A 20,892-nucleotide genomic window follows, 5' to 3' on the forward strand; every position below is an offset into this window, starting at 1 on the left:
TCGTAGCCGTACTTGAACCGAGTTGAGTGAGTAAATGACAACAGCTGGCAGCAGAGTCTCTTTTGCTCTTTAGACCCGGCTCAGGCGCTCCACTCATTAGCAATTGATGAAGCACATTGGGGGCAGCAAGTAAAACGGAAAAAACTTTATGAAATTTTGTGGTTGCTACCGTTTTGGACTCGAAAAATATGTCTGAGGTCGTCGCTGTCCCTGGCACAGAGAGAGAGAGAGAGAGAGAGAGCGAAAAAAAAATTATGAAAAGGGCAATTGGGCTTGGGCAACCCCTAATTGTTGTGGCTGGCGAGTATATAATGCAAAAGCGACTTGTACATAACAGTAAACTTGTGAAAGAGCAATAAAGATGATTAAAATGTAATTATGCTTAATTTTCTGACAGGGTAGAAAACAGAAATATATATATATATACTCTGGAATATATGTATATATATTTGAAAAACTTTCAGGCTGTTTTCATTTTAATTGATGAGCTGCCAGGGTTGAACTTTTTCAACTTTTCAGTTTCTCTAGTTGTTTTTGTTGTTTTGTCTTTTTTGTGGTTTGGTCGAGGACTGGGTTGAGAATCTAACTTGAGTGCGAATTAATTTGTTTTCTGAAAATTTGGCAAAAGTTCAGGTTATAATTTTGTTTCTCTTTTCCTCGTTGTCTGTGTGAACCTTTTTTGGCCATAACGATGAGAAAATATGAAAAATATAGAAAAATGGAAAACAAATGGAGAATTTGAGTGGCATGAGGGTAGAGTCGGCGGTGCTGCGGTTGATTAGCTTTAGATGGTATTCTGGCCATAAAATTGGCACTTGTTACGACAATCATTGAAATTTCCGTCCTCTTCCGATCCGCTGGGATTTGCTCGTATGTGGCACTGGAGGCATATGTGGAGTGTGCCGCATTCAGGGGTTGCACCCGGGGTGGTTGATAGCGGGCAAATAGTATTAATCACATATAGACATAAAATTAATGTCGTGTGTGTAAGTGTGGTAAATTGATATATCCAACCAGATATCAATTGCGCCGGTTTTCTTTGAGAATGGGTGGGAATATTTTCTAGCAATGTGGGAGAGTGGGAGGGTAAAACTTTTGTGGCAGGTTGTTGATTTAGATAATTGTCCAGCAGTTCATGGGAAAGCGAAAAGTTTGCTTAAAGCGGAAACAGGTGAATCTTAAAGAAGAACGTTTAAAGAATTTAGAAGCAATAGTATTTTGTTGTTCGATGATGATATGCAATTAGAGAGTCTTCTTTGAATGGACAATGATGTTGAAGTCAATGTTGGTCATTGAAAAAAGCAAACATGCTTTGGTTAGAAATATTTAAAAGACTTTTGATACAAGAATGAAGTTCAACAATATGGAGTATGAACAGGAAGCAATAAAGGATGAACGTAGATTAAGGTGAATAGAGACAGTTGTTATGGGATATAGTAAAGCAAAGCCAAATGCCACAGGAAAACCGCATACGAATCAAACAGGAAAGAGTAGAATTCTGAGTTCCCCCTTTTTCCAATTTCCCTATCCTCTTTGATTCGTGTAAGGTTTATATCAGATTCTAGGATATCCAGCAATCTTTTCCAGGAAGCAGAAGAGCCTTTCTTCTTATAGTTACCTATAGAAATGGAGGATATTGAATGGCAGACCAGATCAAGAATATATGCTGAACAATGAAAATAGCCCAAGACGAGCTAAAACACTTTAGATTTTTTTATTTTTTATTTTTTTTTATACTAAACCAAATCTGATAAAATCTCTATCTTGCACCTCCAATATATAACCCATTTTTGAAAATCTCTCTGTCTTTTCCTCTCTATATGTATTTCCTTCCCTTAATATCCATTCAAAACCAATTAGGTGACTAAAATGTAGCTATATTAACTAACATATTGCCTGACTAACATGAAATAAGCCAAGCCAATTAACCCCATTTCGGTGTCTTGTGCTACTTACGGTTCCTGATGATTGGCTTAAGAAATTGCCTCATTAACAATTTAACGAACTCAATTGGAGGCAGCTGCTTTTCTCTCTCTCTCTCTCTCTCTCTCTCTCTCTCTCTCTCTCTCTCTCTCTCTCACTCTCTCTCAGTATGTGTCTGTTTATAATGGCGTTGTGTTGCCAACATGCCAATTGCACATTAACGACATAACACCGTTATAAACAGAGGCAGCCCAAGCCAATACCCTTCCGCTCACTCCTTTGCTTCCCCTCTTTTCTCTCACTCTCTCTGTCTGTCACTCTCCCCACCTTCACTATCAAGCATACCTGTGCACACGCTTCAGCCCACATTTAATCAGGGCATAGCTGATTACACCGATTACGCATATTGATCAGCCACGACACGTAGCGACCATCATTCATAGCGAACTCCCAAAACTCTGGCAGGCAGGCAGGTAGGCCACCCACTCCCCAACCCCCCATCTACCTGCAATTAGCATGAAATTACCTGTACGGAATTGCACTTAGAGCGCACATGAGGCATATGCCAAGTGCTCTAGCTAATTGGTTGGCTCTTTGGAGTCCCAGATTCGAAATTGTCTAGCGGTTCGGCAATACCCAAATTAAATCGATGAATTTTTCTTTTAACAACGCTTGAAAATCATAAATATTTCAACGTTCATAAATGCTAATGAGGCGCGCATCAAGCTCTAAGAGAGGTGAGCTATTGCGAGTATGTGAGGATGTTTGTGAGGCAAGGCAAGTAAGCTGGGGCCATTGCTCAGTTTTGAACTTATGTTGGATAGATGGGAATATGTTTGAGCTTGTGCTGCCTAGCGGTAACAGTAGTTGAAAGTGCTGTTAGATTATATGACAACTATATATATAGAAGAATCCCAATAATTCTAAATGGCATTGTTTTTTTTTTTTCGATTTACACAGAAATTCAAATTATCGAGAATAAATGAGAACGAATTTCTTGCAAGGGGATAGAATAGATAGAATCGAAATTTATCGGGATTTTCGATTTAGCGGTGTACGAATTATCGAGGCTCGACTGTATATATATGTATATACATATATATGTATATATACATGAGACTCTAAATTAAGTGTGGAAGTAAGATTAGTAAATATGGAATTTCGAATAGTTCACATAATTCTAAATCTATAGAGCGAAAAATATACAACGAATATTAATAAATATACATATTACAAATCTTTAGCCCTGCGAACGAACAGTCGAACATGATTACATCAACTCAGTTCATCCTACCTCATCAAGAATACTCATATCTATTTTATGGGGAACCCTTTCAGAGTGTATAATATTCGATATATAAACTCGCTTAGCTTCAACTTCTTTGGCTGCTCAGCGCTTGGCGCTTAAATGCTTTGTACAAATTTGATGTGTGGTGCTTAAAGATTGCGGTATTCGAACATAACATATCCTGTAGTTTGGCGGCGCTTCGCTGCGCACAGCGGGAGCTTTGTTAGGGGAAGGGAGGGGGGGAGGGGTGTTGGCCAGCTAACCGAAAATCTTTTTAGCCAACCAACAAACAAACAATGGCTGTCTTAATGCCATAAACCTAGGGACTCATGCCGACTTTTTTATTTTAACAGCTCATTTGTATGAGACGAGACGCCGATACAAAGAATGCCACTTAAAAAATAAAAATAAAATAAAACAAGTAAGAAGGCTCCAGTCGAGACTGCTCGACTAGGAGATACCCTGAACCCTCCAAACTGATATTCTAATCATTCTGGACTTCTTTTATGCACACATACATACACATGCACGTATAAGCACGCGCTTTGCAAACTGCGCAGCTAGCAGCGGCTGCGCTTGGGCTGCACTGCAGTGTGGGCAATATAACGAGAATTTATTTGTTGAATAATTTCTTTTGTAGACATACGATCTTAATGAAACTTTTAGAGCGTAATCATATGGCTTAAATGTGTGTACATTTCAAAGCACAAGTCTCTAGTACTTGAAATGCGTTTTTTACAAATTGGGGGCGAAGGGGGCGTGGTATCCAAAATCTGTAAATTACAAAATCTTTGTATCCATTAACTTTATATACAACGCAAATTTGAAGTCTCCAGGTCTAAAAGTGTTCAAAATAAGCTGAAAAAACATTGTCGATTTTTCGATTATTCTCGATAAAAAAGTTATCGGATGAGTTATCGAAAAAATAAAGCAAACTTGTACTGCCTATGGTATACACGAGTATGCTTGCCAAATTTCAGCTCTCTAGCTCTTATATCTTCTGAGATTCTTTTGCTCATACGGACGGACAGACGGACAGGGCTATATCGACTCAGCTCGTCGTCCTGATCAAGAATATATATACTTTATGGGGTCTGCGATGATTCCTTCTGCCTGTTACATACTTTTCACAAAACCATTATACCCTGATTTCCCATTTTCAATGGGTTCAGGGTATAAAAAATAACCAAAAACGAACCGAATTTCTGTTTCAGTTTTTATGATCCATACTTGAAGTATTTGAGTTATTTGATACTTTTCTTCACACATTACCCCCCGCTCCGTGCCGGTTATTAAACAAATTTCTTAGTTTATGCAGCTCGCCCACTGTTTTAAGTGTCTGACGATCACATTTTTGCCTCTTATCTTGATTTTACGATACAAGATATAGTTGGAATTTTTTTTTTTTTTTTTATACCCTGAACCCATTGAAAATGGGAAATCAGGGTATAATGGTTTTGTGAAAAGTATGTAACAGGCAGAAGGAATCATCGCAGACCCCATAAAGTATATATATTCTTGATCAGGACGACGAGCTGAGTCGATATAGCCCTGTCCGTCTGTCCGTCCGTCCGTCCGTCCGTCCGTCCGTCCGTATGAGCAAAAGGATCTCAGAAGATATAAGAGCTAGAGAGCTGAAATTTGGCAAGCATACTCGTGTATACCATAGGCAGTACAAGTTTGCTTTATTTTTTCGATAACTCATCCGATAACTTTTTTATCGAGAATAATCGAAAAATCGACAATGTTTTTTCAGCTTATTTTGAACACTTTTAGACCTGGAGACTTCAAATTTGCGTTGTATATAAAGTTAATGGATACAAAGATTTTGTAATTTACAGATTTTGGATACCACGCCCCCTTCGCCCCCAATTTGTAAAAAACGCATTTCAAGTACTAGAGACTTGTGCTTTGAAATGTACACACATTTAAGCCATATGATTACGCTCTAAAAGTTTCATTAAGATCGTATGTCTACAAAAGAAATTATTCAACAAATAAATTCTCGTTATATTGCCCACACTGCAGTGCAGCCCAAGCGCAGCCGCTGCTAGCTGCGCAGTTTGCAAAGCGCGTGCTTATACGTGCATGTGTATGTATGTGTGCATAAAAGAAGTCCAGAATGATTAGAATATCAGTTTGGAGGGTTCAGGGTATCTCCTAGTCGAGCAGTCTCGACTGGAGCCTTCTTACTTGTTTTTTTTTTTTTTGAGCAAATTGCTGCATGATATTTTTATAGTTTTTTATTTTTTTTTTGTATTTTTTGTATTTTTCTTAATGTTTTCCACACTTGGCTCATTTATGGCAGTTATTATATATTCATTGATTAGATTTAACGATTTGTGGCGGCTTTGTTTGTCGCCAGGCGGGACAACAAATATTGAAATTAAAACAAGTCATGGGATTAAGCTTAAATGCCTTAATGACAGATACCCTGTAAAATCAGTTGTTTATGATTTGATGAGATGATGACTTTTACCGAAGTATTACGCTGATAGATATTAAATATATAGTATATCTAATTTGTTTTTTTTTTTTTTTGTTATATGTTATAATTAACTTTATATTTTGCCTATGGATTAAATATAATATATTCGCAATATTTATTCCTTTTTTTTAACTTTTATTTGATCATTGTATGCGCTTTTGCTTTTATTCATTATTTGTTACTGAATTTATATCATAATAATATTCTTTACATAATTATTTCATTAATTTAATAAAATTTGATAGATTAGAAATTTACTATGTAGAGCTAAAGTATCAAAACATAATGTGCCTCAAAAAAAAAAAAAATAAATAAATAAATAAATAAATAAAATGTAGACTAGACCAGACTAGAAATCTAGATATCACCTAACACTGTTCTTTATTTTTTCCATAGTATTTTAAGCTTCAATTCCAGTCAACTTCAATATAATAATACAATATAATATAAAATATTCAAATTCCAAGTTCTTTGTTCTTTTCACTATACACTCCCAAATATCCACGCCCAACACAACCCTCTTCAACTATCATGTATTTACAGAGTATTTCCCTTCATATGTACTACATAAGCTAAGAAACTGTCGTAGTATTGTATAGCTTCTTTGTTAGAGCTCAATGGCTCTTCATTTACGATCATAACATTGTTATACCCTGAACCCATTGAAAATGGGAAATCAGGGTATAATGGTTTTGTGAAAAGTATGTAACAGGCAGAAGGAATCATCGCAGACCCCATAAAGTATATATATTCTTGATCAGGACGACGAGCTGAGTCGATATAGCCCTGTCCGTCTGTCCGTCCGTCCGTCCGTCCGTCCGTCCGTCCGTATGAGCAAAAGGATCTCAGAAGATATAAGAGCTAGAGAGCTGAAATTTGGCAAGCATACTCGTGTATACCATAGGCAGTACAAGTTTGCTTTATTTTTTCGATAACTCATCCGATAACTTTTTTATCGAGAATAATCGAAAAATCGACAATGTTTTTTCAGCTTATTTTGAACACTTTTAGACCTGGAGACTTCAAATTTGCGTTGTATATAAAGTTAATGGATACAAAGATTTTGTAATTTACAGATTTTGGATACCACGCCCCCTTCGCCCCCAATTTGTAAAAAACGCATTTCAAGTACTAGAGACTTGTGCTTTGAAATGTACACACATATGATTACGCTCTAAAAGTTTCATTAAGATCGTATGTCTACAAAAGAAATTATTCAACAAATAAATTCTCGTTATATTGCCCACACTGCAGTGCAGCCCAAGCGCAGCCGCTGCTAGCTGCGCAGTTTGCAAAGCGCGTGCTTATACGTGCATGTGTATGTATGTGTGCATAAAAGAAGTCCAGAATGATTAGAATATCAGTTTGGAGGGTTCAGGGTATCTCCTAGTCGAGCAGTCTCGACTGGAGCCTTCTTACTTGTTTTTAACTTTTTTTAAATATTTGATGCGCATTGCCCTGCTGCTCCTCCAACTCCAACTCAACTGCTCACCTCACCATATGCCCTCATTTGCTCTCCGCTATTATTTAAATGCCCCTAATTGCTTCCGCAACGCCCCGTATTACATATTTTTGTTCCAAATTTGTGCATGCAATTGAAACCGCAGGCATGCAATGCAATATCCTAAATGAATATCCTTCGATCAGTGCTTAAAAACTTTAATTGCAGTTAAACAGCGAACACCAACACACAAAAAATGTAAAATACTTCAATTTGGAACATTTGGTTACAGTGAACGCCCAGCAAAAACAACGGCAGCCGTTACAATCGAGTGGCAAAAGGTGAGAAAAGTATTACACAAAAGGCGGATCAAAAAAATGCCCAAAAATAAAAAATAAAAAAATTAAAAAAAGTGGCCCGGCCTCAACAAACCGCAAATTACATGCACATGTCTAAGGACCCGAGAAAAAAAGGTTTTCCGTTCTAATTCCTGGCCAGCCGAGAGACAGCCCAGCGCCGTGTGAGTCCATTTCAGTTGTCTCCACTTATCATTTCGCCTGGAAGCCTCGCCTCAGCCGCCTCGCTGTTTCCAGCTCTCAGTTTCTGGCCGTTCGTAGCTCCCGTTGGAGCCGTTTAGAAAAGCGTTGCGAATGCGAAGCTGTCAGTCTCCAACCTGAACAGGTGTGCGCTGAGGGAGGCGCGAAACATAACAAAATATACAAGCCAAAGTGCAACAGTGGTAAATGCTTGGCTAAGAGATGCCCTATGAGTATATCTGACCGATTAAGTACCTTACTGTATAAGTATGTAAATGAGATGTTTATATTCATGTAAGTGTAATCGATACCCATTGATTTAGTAAACACCAAGCTAGTTTTCGAATATTATATCATTATTAAAATCAACGAGATTTCATCTGATTTTTTGAATATCAGAAATTTCAAGATGGGATCTAAAAAATATCGATCTGCATTGTCTTTCTAAAAAGAGAGAGCAGATATTCATCAAAAGAAAAAAAATCCTATTCAGTTGTTTAGATGGACTTTGGATACCTTTATATAGACATTTATGTATGCGCTAAAATAATCTGCAAAATGAATCGTACTGGAAACTCATATTTATGGAGTATAGTCTTATATAAACATTATCGATTATAATCGAATATTTGTTTATCCCCATTCTTTTTCATTAAACCCACTTCTTTCAACTGCCCCACAATTACAGGGTATTGAAAAAAAAATCCCAAACAAATGTCTAACAAATGCGGATAACAAACTGTCAAAGTTTTGCGCTTATTACCCAAACAGCATAAAAAACAGAGCAATAAAAAAATTGGAAACTGCACTTGTACATATTTGTATTTGCATGACATGATGTCCGGCGCTGGACTCAGCTCCACAGCCCCCACACAGCTCCGCCCCCGTGCGATCCCCTACACAACATGGACAGTTGTCGTCTGTGTTGTGTGCCCAGCGGGACGCGTTGGCGCTTTGTGCAGTTCGCGTAGTTGTTATACCCTGTAAACGTGTAGAGATCAAGAGGGTATACTTATGTACGTGTATCCTAGTTCATTGAAAGCCAAAAAAATACAAGTATGATTTTGGAAAACATTTTGGTTAGATATCCAAAGAAATAAATAAAATAAAGATAGGTAGAGAAGGAAAGTTAACTTTTGATATATAGCTGGAGCTAGAGTAAGCTACACAGAGAAAGAGACAGACTTTGTAATTAAATTAGAGATAGAGAGGGAGGAGGAAGAGAGAGATAGTCCGAAAAGACAAGTAAAACAGTGATGAAAGGATATTGACTTGAATGTATTGTTTTTTTTTTTTTTTTTTTTTTTTTTTTTTTTTAAATTATACTTTACTAATGAATACTTTACTAATGAATATTGTCATAGGTAAAAATATATATAAATTTTATGATACAAAAATCGATATACAAGATGATAAATACATCTTCCTATTTCATGTGTCTTATCGATTACCTAATATACTTCCACAAAACCGATAAATATCTTAGGACATTTTCGATTTAGTCCGTAAGCCCTAATGATTTAGAAGATGCCAACTGAGTATGCCCATTATAGTAAACTACATAGTTAACTAATATTTCACATCTTGGCATAGAGTCTTCACTCTAAGCCATGATCCATAGCTATAGGGTAACTCCTAGTCGAGCTTTTGGCCACCTAGCTCACTCTTGCTCTTGCTTCTCGATAGCTTTTTCCGCTGTTATTTTCAACTTGGTTTTCCTTTATTTTCTTTTATGTGAAGTTGTCTGGCAACTGCGCAGATTTTTCATAGCGCATCTGACTGCCAGTTGTCATTCGGTTAAAATTGTATTTTTATTTTGGATTCTCCATTTGATATGCATTGAAAATGTTGAAAGTATTTGGAATGCGTTATTATTTATGAGCGCGACAGCTAAGATATATTCTGAAGCTTAGTTGAAATAAAATCTATGGTTGTACATATCTACACCCATATATTTGTAAAGGGTAGGTATGATATATAAATATACATATTTATATAGTATGTAGATTATAGAGATCTTTGGTAGATTATAGATGTAACGAGTTTTCGATAGAAAATAAAAGTCTGATAATTCCTATAACAGTAAGTTATAAGTTATAAAATGCTTAAAATTTTAATTAAAAATAATATTAATATATCATATATGTATAAATTTTATCGTCGGAATATTATATTCTTGTTAAATATTTTTTATTTAATTAATTTATTTGTTGCCCTTTAAAATATGTAAAACCTCAAAAAAAAAAAATCATGTCAAAATAAAATATGTAAGTATTTTAAAAATAAAAGTTTAATGCATATTTAATGAATGTTTACTTTGCAGTAGTTTCTAGTATTATATAGTATTTTAAAGTAGTTTTTATAGTATTTTCCCGTATTTTTCAGATAATGCAAATATTATTTACGCAATTTATTAATTTAGCCAATTTATTTATTATTATTATTTGTTCAGCTTAAATTACTTGTATTTTATAAGCCCCAACTATTGAAGCTTTACTATTTGAATACAAAAGTTAAATGGCATCACTCCCCCAAATTTGAGTTAGATATTTGGCATCAACACATCTTGGCCAACAGAGCGAGCCAAGAAAGTTAGCATATTGTTGTAACTTCATGTTCATGTTTAGCGCTTACAACATTTTGCATGGCAAATATATGCAGAGCATTATAATAAACTTTCAACAGATATGGTGTGATTACAGTTGCCTGCAGCAGAACGAACAGGACGAGCAGGACGAACAGGACGAGCAGGACTCAGTTCAACTCAACTCAACTCAGGCAATTGTCATTTATATAAAATGAAAAATGAAAATTATATAAAAGGCAACCCTCTACACACACACACACACACACAAACACACACACGCACAAATATGCGCACACAGATATAAACTTTTGCTGAAGCTCATCAAAAATGTTGCTTCAACACGAAGCAGCACACAAAATGGCGACAAAAGCTGAGAAGCGCACAGAGTGTATGCTAGACAGAGAAAGAATTAGAGTGACTGTGCGTGGGAGGGAGACAGAGCATTGCCCGCAGTGGAGACAGCACGAGAAATGAGTCCCATGTCTTTCATTAAAACTTTCGGCAAATTATCGGGTAACATATGCTTGCGGCCTGATTGTCAAGTACATATATACATACATATATAAGTATATATATATATGTGTATATGCAGTGATGAGCACTCCACTCCTGTGTCTGCCTCATCCTACCTCCCCCTCTCTCTCCCTCTCTCTTTGCAGCCACCTAGCACAACTACCCCTCTCATTTGTATGATTGTCTGTGTGTAACACTTTAGCGCTTGAATGTTGTAAGGGGAATTATGAACACATACATACATATAAAAGGAGTGCATACATACATGTACACACCCACATATAATATAAATATTAAAGCAACTTTCTCAACGTTCATACATTTTTCTTTGATTTCCTTGGGGATACTAACTAAATATACCAAAAGAGGAAAACGAATGGGGGGCAAGAAAAGCCAACAATGGACGCACAATTTCCCCTTCGTTTTTCCAGCATCCAGCCGAGAGGGGCTTCACAGGCACACTAGGTGAAAAGATGAGAAAAAAAAGTGCACAAAAAAAAAGGCAAATCAAATAAATTCGCGCAGGCGTTGTAATTTTAGAAAAAAAAGAACAATAACAAACGGGACTCTGCACTCTAATGAAATTCGCCAGCCGAAACGTTTCTGGCTGAGCTGCGCTAGGTTAGGTGGCCGAAAGAACATTAGTAGTCCTATGTTAATTTGGTGCGCCTAATAAACTGCTACTTTTTACCCCCCTCACACACACACACACACACCAATACACAACACGCCCACCTGTATTTGCCTGTGCCACCACCCGCCCGCCCCGCCCCCTCCTCTATCTGGCGTGGCTGTGCAAATTTGGCACTTCAACAGCTCCTTTGCGGCAAACGGCGTCACGTACGCGCAGCCAAGTGAAAGCTGAAATTTTCGTTGAAAAAGGATATATGGGCGCAGAGCTGGCGTTGTCCTGGCTGCGTGCCTCGCATATCAAATGTGCGTCAAGGTGTGACTGTGACTGTGACTGTGTGGGGGCTATGCGTGTGTGTGTGTGTCTGTGTAGTTGGGCATATATATGTATGTGCGTATGCATGTATATTCGCCATCTTGACTGTATACGCTTTTTTTACATGAGTACATTAGTTTTCTCTTTTCTTTTTGATTCCTTCGTTCGTCTTTCAGTTGCTTTATTAGCTTTCGCCTGCAGTCTTTCCTCGTGTTTATTCATCTACTTATCCATCTGTTTATTAATCGAGCAGTTTTCATCTATTTAAGCTTCCATTCTTCCAACTAGCTTCCCTCTACCCACTCGTCCATGAAGCAATCCATAATCGTCTATATATCGTCCGTCCATTGCTAGATCCTTTGGTTTTTCCACCAGGCTTATTCGAGTAATCAACATTTCCTACATATAATGTAGTAGAGTATTAAGCAGTCGTGTTCAGCACTTGCGTAAAACAGTTGTAAAAATATTGATTTTTCTTTTCTTAAATCCCAATTTTTCTCCCGATTTTTATACCCTGAACCCATTGAAAATGGGAAATCAGGGTATAATGGTTTTGTGAAAAGTATGTAACAGGCAGAAGGAATCATCGCAGACCCCATAAAGTATATATATTCTTGATCAGGACGACGAGCTGAGTCGATATAGCCCTGTCCGTCTGTCTGTCCGTCCGTCCGTCCGTCCGTCCGTCCGTCCGTCCGTCCGTCCGTCCGTCCGTCCGTATGAGCAAAAGGATCTCAGAAGATATAAGAGCTAGAGAGCTGAAATTTGGCAAGCATACTCGTGTATACCATAGGCAGTACAAGTTTGCTTTATTTTTTCGATAACTCATCCGATAACTTTTTTATCGAGAATAATCGAAAAATCGACAATGTTTTTTCAGCTTATTTTGAACACTTTTAGACCTGGAGACTTCAAATTTGCGTTGTATATAAAGTTAATGGATACAAAGATTTTGTAATTTACAGATTTTGGATACCACGCCCCCTTCGCCCCCAATTTGTAAAAAACGCATTTCAAGTACTAGAGACTTGTGCTTTGAAATGTACACACATTTAAGCCATATGATTACGCTCTAAAAGTTTCATTAAGATCGTATGTCTACAAAAGAAATTATTCAACAAATAAATTCTCGTTATATTGCCCACACTGCAGTGCAGCCCAAGCGCAGCCGCTGCTAGCTGCGCAGTTTGCAAAGCGCGTGCTTATACGTGCATGTGTATGTATGTGTGCATAAAAGAAGTCCAGAATGATTAGAATATCAGTTTGGAGGGTTCAGGGTATCTCCTAGTCGAGCAGTCTCGACTGGAGCCTTCTTACTTGTTTTTTTCTTGTTTTAGTAAAGCTGTGAGCTCACTTTCAATCTGTTGTGTGTGTGTGTGTGTGTTTTGGGGGTATTACAGTGAATCAATCAAGTAACATTTCATATTTCATGCACACACTTGGCAACCCTGTCCAACTGTCAAACACATGTAACTGTCAAAGAGTGCTGCGGTTTATTTATTTATTTATTTATTCATCATATTTCTTAACTGCTTTTTCTTAGTTTTGACAAGAGCATGCCCATCACAAAAAAATAAAAATAAATAAATGTATATGAAAATATATTCAAGCAGGCGATATTTAACTGACATATCACGCAGACGACAATCCGGGCTGAAGCAAATGCCTAAGTTACGAAAGTAAACAGAAGAAGTTGCACAACAACTTGACAATTGAATGTCAAAAGAATAAATTGACAACCAGAGAAAATAAAGAGACTAATATATATTTTAATACATATAGTAAGCCTTGTCACAGCTCAGATTGGCTAAGTCAATGTTTTTGATGGCTCATTTAAACAGATTCAAGTCAAAAGAAAAGAGAATTTTCTGTTTGCTTGGTCTAAGGGAATTCTACAATTTATAATATATTAATTCATTATATGGAAATATTTATAATAAAAATATACTAAAAGAATTACCAAGTTCACATTAACTGTTTTTAAAACAGTCTGTCAGTCAATCAACTAAAGAGTTACGAGTATTTCTTTCACTTAATTGAAATCAATAGCAGCTGAAAACTTGAACAGTGCACGCATCCGCCTTAAGAATCACCTCGAATGGGACGTTGCCAATCGCTTTATTAGTGAACTGGCCAACACGATTCTGGTCAATTATTTAGCTGACTCCGTTCGTCAATTGATCCTCAGCGAAATGCATCCGTTCCGGCCATATGGAGCTTAAGCATAAGCCGATACCGCAAAAGTATTGATTGCACATAATTATGGGATTCTTGCAACGAGACGCCCCGATTCCAATAACAGAAGCTGCAGCCCTCATCGATCGAAAACCAAAAAGTGAAAAGTAAACTTTACAGAAAAATACAAAATACAAAATTTTGACTTGACCAACATTTGCGCAAATTTAAATGAGGCAACTGGTTTTCTACCTGAAACGCATAAAAATCGGAAGTTGAAGCTTTAAATTTAATGCGCTTAGTTTAAAGAGTGTTGAAAGCGCAGCGATCACATTGCCAGCAAGCCTGACATGCAGTGAGATAGTAAAAAAAAAGGAAAGAGATCAAGTTTTTGGGAAATTGCTTTTAATCATTGCCTCTTTTAAACGACTCTTAAAATAACGTTAATTTCAACTGCTCCACGCTTAACGAACTTGCAACCAGCTTATCGAAAAATTACAGATTTACACAAGCAAATAGCTACAAAACTTGTGAAATAGGCACTTACCCCGCGTATGACTTGTCAAAAACTACCGCAAACTGACACAGGCTGACAGCTATGAAACGTCTGAAATCATTGACATCCATTTGAACAATAGATGACGCCACTTGACGGACGTTGCTTGGCAACCAATTTGAATTAAATCAAAACACAACTTGACAATTGCAAAGTTTGCTTCGACAGTCGAATATCAGTTGAGAAAATTAAGTAATCAGGATGAAATTCATACCGTTGCACACCACAAACACGGCCATTGTGTACAAGAACTCACTATGTTCGCTCGCCTCGCTGCTGGTGCTCGTCTTTATAGCCCTTTCCGTAATGTTGCCCGTCTTATTGGTTTCTCTTCTGAGTCCCTACTCCGGCATATCGGAATCACGCGTGTTATATGAGCAGCCGGATCTGAAGTTTAAGTATCAGTATATATTTGTGGCTCACGTGGAGTCATCGCAGGACCATGAGTCGCTAGAATCGTCCTTTGTGGCCTGCAGCAGCTTCGCCAACTTCAATGCACGAATGCAAAACTATTCGAGCCGCTGCGAGGCGAGCAAATATTGGACACAGGACCTGGACTACGATGCGGTAACGGATCGAGTGCACTTTCAACTGGAGCTGCAGCAACTGCCTGCACCTCTGATAAACTTCGATTTGCTGCTGTTTTTCGAGGCGCAGCTGCGCCACAAATGCCTCCTTAATCCGCCCGCTGTGCTGGCAGATCAACTCCAAATGCCGCAGGCTATGCGGCTCCAGAACGGACACGTCCAGCTGAAAGGCGAACTCAAGCTGAAGCAATTTGTGGAGTTCACCTGCCCGTTTCCGGGACGTAACCTGCAGACCCATTTCCGCCAGGTGCAACTGGACACGAACAACAGCTTGGCGGACATTTCCCAATATAAAATGGAATCGCTGCTGGCCCAGGTGAAAGCTAATCCGGCCTACTTCCAGCTGGCTGTGCAGGAGACTTATTACAGGCCCGCACCGCCACGCTTAACTCCCGGCCTAACCATCAACCTGGAGTTGGATGTGCTGCAGTTGCCGGCACGCTATCATTTGAGCATTTGGGAACGTCTTGGACAGTTCTGGTTGTATTTTGCGTCATTCTTTGGCATTTCATTTTACATTATGAACAAGCTGAAGGATTTTCTATTCGGACGCCATATCGTTCGCTCGTGGGAGATAATTCCATGGAAGAAGCTCTACTGACACGAGTCGGGCGCCATTCTAGAAATGGACAATTTCTCCATAGGCGAATGAGACACTTTTCCCAATTTCAGTCAATGTGTACATTAAATAACAAATCATACATAAAATTTTAGGTGTTTGTGTTGGATTATGGATTATAGTGGCTCCGGCTTTTCTATTTGTCGCGGCTGTTGGACATGAGGGCCAAATTGCCAAAGCCCGATTGGGCACGATCCGGCGTAGGATCATAGGCACGGTTATCCGCCAGGACGATTGTGGTGCGTGGGTAATGATCTAATTGCACAAATAAATAACGGAATTCCAGCTGTCCTTTTGAGTCCTGCATTGAAAACAATAGTAGAAGATTATATATAGATCTTAAGATCTCTAGTTAGAGTGCGCACCCTTCTTGCTTCCAGCTGTACGGTTGCCTTATTTCGCAGTCCTTGCACATAGAACTGCATGCGCATGTGAGGCACTCCATTCCGCTCGAAGCTTGTGTGGGCCACATGCTGGCGACGACCACGACGCGACGTCTCCCCAAAGCCCTTGATGGGTGATCCAATGGCATCCTGTACTCGGGGATCATCAACGACCATTTGCAATGCCTTGGAATATATATTGCACGAACTCTCCTTGGAGAAAAGCTCGCGGAAAATGGCATAAAACATAATGCCCGTTACACCGAGTCCAGCCAAAATGATAGCCGTATAACTGGCCGTCTTAGTGTTCTCTTTGATCTTCTCGCCGATGGGTCGAACATCAGTAGACACATTACTACCTCCTCCGCTAGACTCCTGGAGTGCGCCACCATCTAACAAAATGATTTATTAGCCCAGGGTCACATTCCTATTTTGGGAATTACAAACTGCTTTTCGCTTGCTGCGCTACGGAATTGCTCAAATGCAACGCTGCTAGAGATCGAAGCCGTGTGGTTGTCGGCAACAGCATCGTTTTCCTGTGCAGCAATAAACTGCGCAGTAGTATTGACTGTGCCATGTTTTGAGTAAAATAATTATCTAAACCAAATTAAATAGCAAATTGCCGTGTGTGTGAATAACAAAATATAAGTTGAACATATGTTTTGATGAATTTGGTGATGAGTAAATTAACGATATATTTTATATAATCCATTGCAATTATCGATGCACTTCAGAGGCGGCACTGTTTCTGTTCTTTTGTTACCTCATAGAGCATATCGATAATTCAAATACTAACAGAGTCTGCTATCGATAAGCAATCGTTGACATTCGTGATAACAAAATTAAGGCGATATAAAACAATAAGCTCGTAACATTTCTATACCAGTTACTTAAAAGTGCTCAATCACGTCGCCATCAACGCTCGTCCGGCATATCGTCAAGCGTACACTCGCAGGCGGTGTTAATAAATTCAAACAAGGCAAAATTATGGTCATAACACACAATGTTAAGGGCTACGAAGAGTTCTCCAAGAAAATGGAGGAACTAGAAACCGGTGACGGCAACAACCAAGTGCATGTCCTCTTCAGTGGTGGCAAAGACGAAAATGGCGAGAGCTGGTGTCCATATTGTGTCAAGGGTAATATACAATGATGTCTAGTGGTTAACCGCAAAGAGCATACAATTCCCAAATGGTTAATTTATACGTGCTCTACTCCCACAGCTGAACCGGTGATACATGATGCATTGAAGAAGGCCCCTGAAAACTCCCACTTTGTGCATGTCGATGTTGGCGAGCGTTCATAGTAAGTCGTAATATAATCATAGTTGTTAAACAAGTGGCAGCTGACAGTTTCGCGGTGCCGAATATTAAATGCCCTTGCAAAAATGTTGCTAATGAAAATCAATGTTCTGCTTATTCGAATAAGGTCAATACGAAATTTGTATAAGCTTTAAGTAGCATACCAATTGGAATGCGAAAAACTTTCTATTGAATTAGTATCTATATTCGTATAATTTTGTTCTTCCTACATCTCTATGTTATAATAATCTGACGTGGCCCCTTGTACATGTTGATGCTGGCTACAACAGAACAAAGCTTCATGAAATTAGCTAAGAAGGGCGCTCAGACCAGCCATATGTATCGAGCTTATATTCACGTCAATTGCACAAGAGTATAATTAAATGTTGACCACTGTACAAAAATATATACGTACGGCTATACGCTTGTTGTTGTTAAGTTATGAGGTCTGTCGACGATAACTCTCAAGAACATTTTACAGCACCTCTAATATAAATACGAATATACATATATATGTGTAAACATTTCTGTAGTGCATGTTGTCACGCCCATTAAGTTAGTGATAAACACTCAATTTAGCAAGACTGGCTAACTGTTTAAATAACTTTCTTTTGGTCTGCTTATTATCTTTATAATGTACTCGCAAAGAATACGAGCGAATTACTTAATGAGATTATGATTTTGCAGCTGGAAAGACTTGAACTGTCCATTCCGCAAGGATCCCAACACCCATCTGATTTTCTTGCCAACACTGCTGCGCTGGAAGTCGCCACAGCGATTGGATGGCGAGCGGTGCTCCAACAAGGATCTGGTTGAGATGATGTTCGAGGATGAGGAATAATTACACAAGCAACTCCAAATTAATGGCAGCCTCCATTGCACATATTTACAACAGTTGTCATATATTTTATTTTTGGAATGTTTCGCAATGCACGCATTATAATTAAAACATTTTAAATTGTCACTTCAATAGTTGCTTTTGTACTTCTTGATCTCGACCATAACCACATGGATATTGGTTAGTTGGGCGCGCGCATTCGGTGTCAGCAGTTTGTGGAAACGATGATAATACTGGACTAAACTAGCAAGCGCCAATTGCAGCAATTGAGAGCCCGTCAACAGGGATGGGAACGACAGAAGTACTTCGCGATTGAGCTCCTCTAAAGATTTTTTCCAATTTGCTGAGAAACTGGCCACCAGAGCAAGGCTACGTCTCTCCTGCTTACGTAGCTCATCGGCTTGATCCTTTTCCACATACTGCTCACCCTCTTTGACGAACTGTATTATGCCACCGAAGTGTGGCGCCAAGATCTCGTCCACATATTCAGCGCTGCGCGCATTCAACTGCTCACGAAACGCTTCAGCCTCTTTGGAGTTGTCGCGCGTATGCTCCATGAGCACGCCAAGCACTAGATCATAGTTATTGATCAAATAAATAAGCTGATCCTTGCGTGTGGCGAATATTGCAGCCATACGCAAAATAAAGCATTCGACTTCATTTTGTAGCTCCAGCAGGAGTCTACTGACCAGCTCATTGGGGAAGTGCTCCGAGATTCCAACAATGGCGGCACTAAACTCAGCATAGCGACGCGTTATCTAAAAAGAAAAGGATTTAGACTAACCGACATTAGTTAGGGAATCTTACTCGTACATAATGTGGACCCATTTCCTTGTTGAACTTTGTGGGATCACAGTCGTGAATGCTCTGAATGTTTAGGCGAAACACGTGCTCAAAACGTGGCCAAATAACTGCTTGCAAAGAGTCCCAGTATCTAAACAGAAATAAAAGGATATAGATGACATCATCATATATATATATATATATATATATATATATATATATATATATATATATATATGATATACTGACTTATCCAGTGCTGGCACACAGCGCTTGTGGCACATGAGCTGATAGCGAAAGATCAGGTGTATGCAAAGGAACATGGCTATGGTATCGTAACAATCATGTATAGAGGTTTCCAGATTTTTCTTTAAAAAAACCAGAGTCAATTAATGATATTCACAAAATATACTTCAATTCAGCCTTAACATACAATCATCAAGGTCAACGTTTTTCCCATAATTTGATTGAAGAGATCCTGCGCTTGGGTGTTGCGCACCATAAAGAATTCAGTTACAAATAAATATTCTCGGCACGCATTGTCAACCAAGGCATATTGTTCCGAGCGGAATAGCGCCTCCGGCGTGTACTATAAAGCGAACAATATATTGAAGTAAAGTCTTATTCAAGCATTCTCGAAGCTTACGCGATTCTTGAGCTGTGCGTGGGGCACTATAATTGGCGCCTCTAGCTGCTGGTTAAGTATGTCGCCGCGTTTGCCAATGGTGAAGATTGTGCTCTTATGCTTGAGACTCGTTGTCTTGGCAAACAGACCCTTGGAAGCGTTGTCCTCGATGCCCATTAGATCATCCTTGGTGCAGGATTCCTCAAATTTAAGGCTTGACAGGCGTGTAGAGTAGCTCTACAAACAATCGACATATATTTAATTGAATCAATATCTATTCATTTAACTTACTTTGAAATAGCTATAGTAGATTTTTCCCATAGTATCGATGTATTCGCTGCATATCTCCTGGGCGACATGGCGCTCGTTGGACAATATGAACTCGAAGAAGAACTTGTGCTTCAGCATCGCATTCTGCGGTATCTGATAGTTGGTCATGGGCTTGCGAAACTTGTAGATCTGTTCCAGCAGATAGCTGCGTATCTTGGACATGGCTTTGAGGCGCAGCTTGTGCAGAACATCACTCACATCGCTCGTTGATTTCGATTCCTTAAAGCTTAGCTCCTTGACCAGCGACAGCTTATGGTTCAGCACATTCAGTTGGGTGCTAAATTCACGCTCTGTCACAGGCGTGTCCATTATTATGTTGATCATCTCCTCCGAGACGGCCATGTCCTCGATGAATTGTGACAGCTGCGCTTTTACCGACTGCCTGTTGGTCAATTGCAATGACATGGACACGGATTTGCGTTGCAGCTGTGTTATTTCGGTGCTGATGTTGTTGAGCACGCTCTGGAAGCTCATCAGCATGTTCTCCATGCGTTCCAGCACCTCATCACAGTCGTTGATTTGATTGTGCAGATTGGCAATGTTCTGCGATTCGGCAATGTAATCCTCAATTGATTTGTTCTCCACATCCTTGAACTCCTTTTCAATTTGACGCGAATATTGGCGCAGATCTGTGGTGTTCTTTAGGATCTCACGCACCTCGTCGTTATCGAGGGACGCTTCTTTAAGAGCGTCCATTGTGTACGAGAAGTGCCAAATCAGAATTGGGTGTAGTTTTTTTCGATGTTATTTATCCATATGTTGATAAGGCCAAGTATGCTGTTCGCTCACATACGGAGGTCGCTCTACGATGCCAACGAATTGAATTTTAAATGCATTATATAGATTATTGACTGCCACTATTATATTGCTAATTAATCATTTATTTTATAAGATATTACTATTATTATAGAAATTTTCTTCTTTATTAAAGTTACTGAAATTGACCAGCATACCAAGCCTATCTCGCAAGCAGC

At 38.9% G+C, this 20,892-nt stretch overlaps 4 protein-coding genes across 4 annotated transcripts; 2 read left to right on the plus strand and 2 right to left on the minus strand.

The window, feature by feature from the left end:
• Positions 1–13,197: 13,197 nt before the first annotated feature.
• LOC108611332 (transmembrane protein 231) lies at positions 13,198–15,748 on the plus strand. The gene has a single exon (XM_018003898.2). It carries the CDS (start codon positions 14,655–14,657, stop codon positions 15,639–15,641), a length of 987 nt encoding a protein of 328 aa, XP_017859387.1. The 5' UTR covers positions 13,198–14,654; the 3' UTR covers positions 15,642–15,748.
• Positions 15,707–16,626, minus strand: LOC108611334 (mitochondrial import inner membrane translocase subunit Tim21). Its single transcript, XM_018003900.2, has 3 exons — positions 16,490–16,626; positions 16,025–16,434; positions 15,707–15,960 (listed from the first exon to the last, which is right to left on the minus strand). Exons 1-3 carry the CDS (start codon positions 16,617–16,619, stop codon positions 15,796–15,798), a joined length of 705 nt encoding a protein of 234 aa, XP_017859389.1. The 5' UTR covers positions 16,620–16,626; the 3' UTR covers positions 15,707–15,795.
• A 210-nt stretch (positions 16,627–16,836) lies between these two features.
• On the plus strand, positions 16,837–18,312 carry cl (thioredoxin domain-containing protein 17 clot). Its single transcript, XM_018003901.2, has 3 exons — positions 16,837–17,180; positions 17,265–17,346; positions 18,030–18,312. Exons 1-3 carry the CDS (start codon positions 17,030–17,032, stop codon positions 18,181–18,183), a joined length of 387 nt encoding a protein of 128 aa, XP_017859390.1. The 5' UTR covers positions 16,837–17,029; the 3' UTR covers positions 18,184–18,312.
• On the minus strand, positions 18,197–20,810 carry Vps52 (vacuolar protein sorting 52). Its single transcript, XM_018003894.2, has 6 exons — positions 19,880–20,810; positions 19,610–19,825; positions 19,397–19,552; positions 19,213–19,331; positions 18,994–19,114; positions 18,197–18,938 (listed from the first exon to the last, which is right to left on the minus strand). Exons 1-6 carry the CDS (start codon positions 20,612–20,614, stop codon positions 18,309–18,311), a joined length of 1,977 nt encoding a protein of 658 aa, XP_017859383.1. The 5' UTR covers positions 20,615–20,810; the 3' UTR covers positions 18,197–18,308.
• Between the last annotated feature and the right edge of the window lie 82 nt (positions 20,811–20,892).

The sequence above is a fragment of the Drosophila arizonae genome, chromosome 3, assembly GCF_054131065.1.
Source record: "Drosophila arizonae isolate 15081-1271.41 chromosome 3, UAZ_ARI_1.0, whole genome shotgun sequence".
Classification (NCBI taxonomy): Eukaryota; Metazoa; Arthropoda; class Insecta; order Diptera; family Drosophilidae; genus Drosophila; species Drosophila arizonae.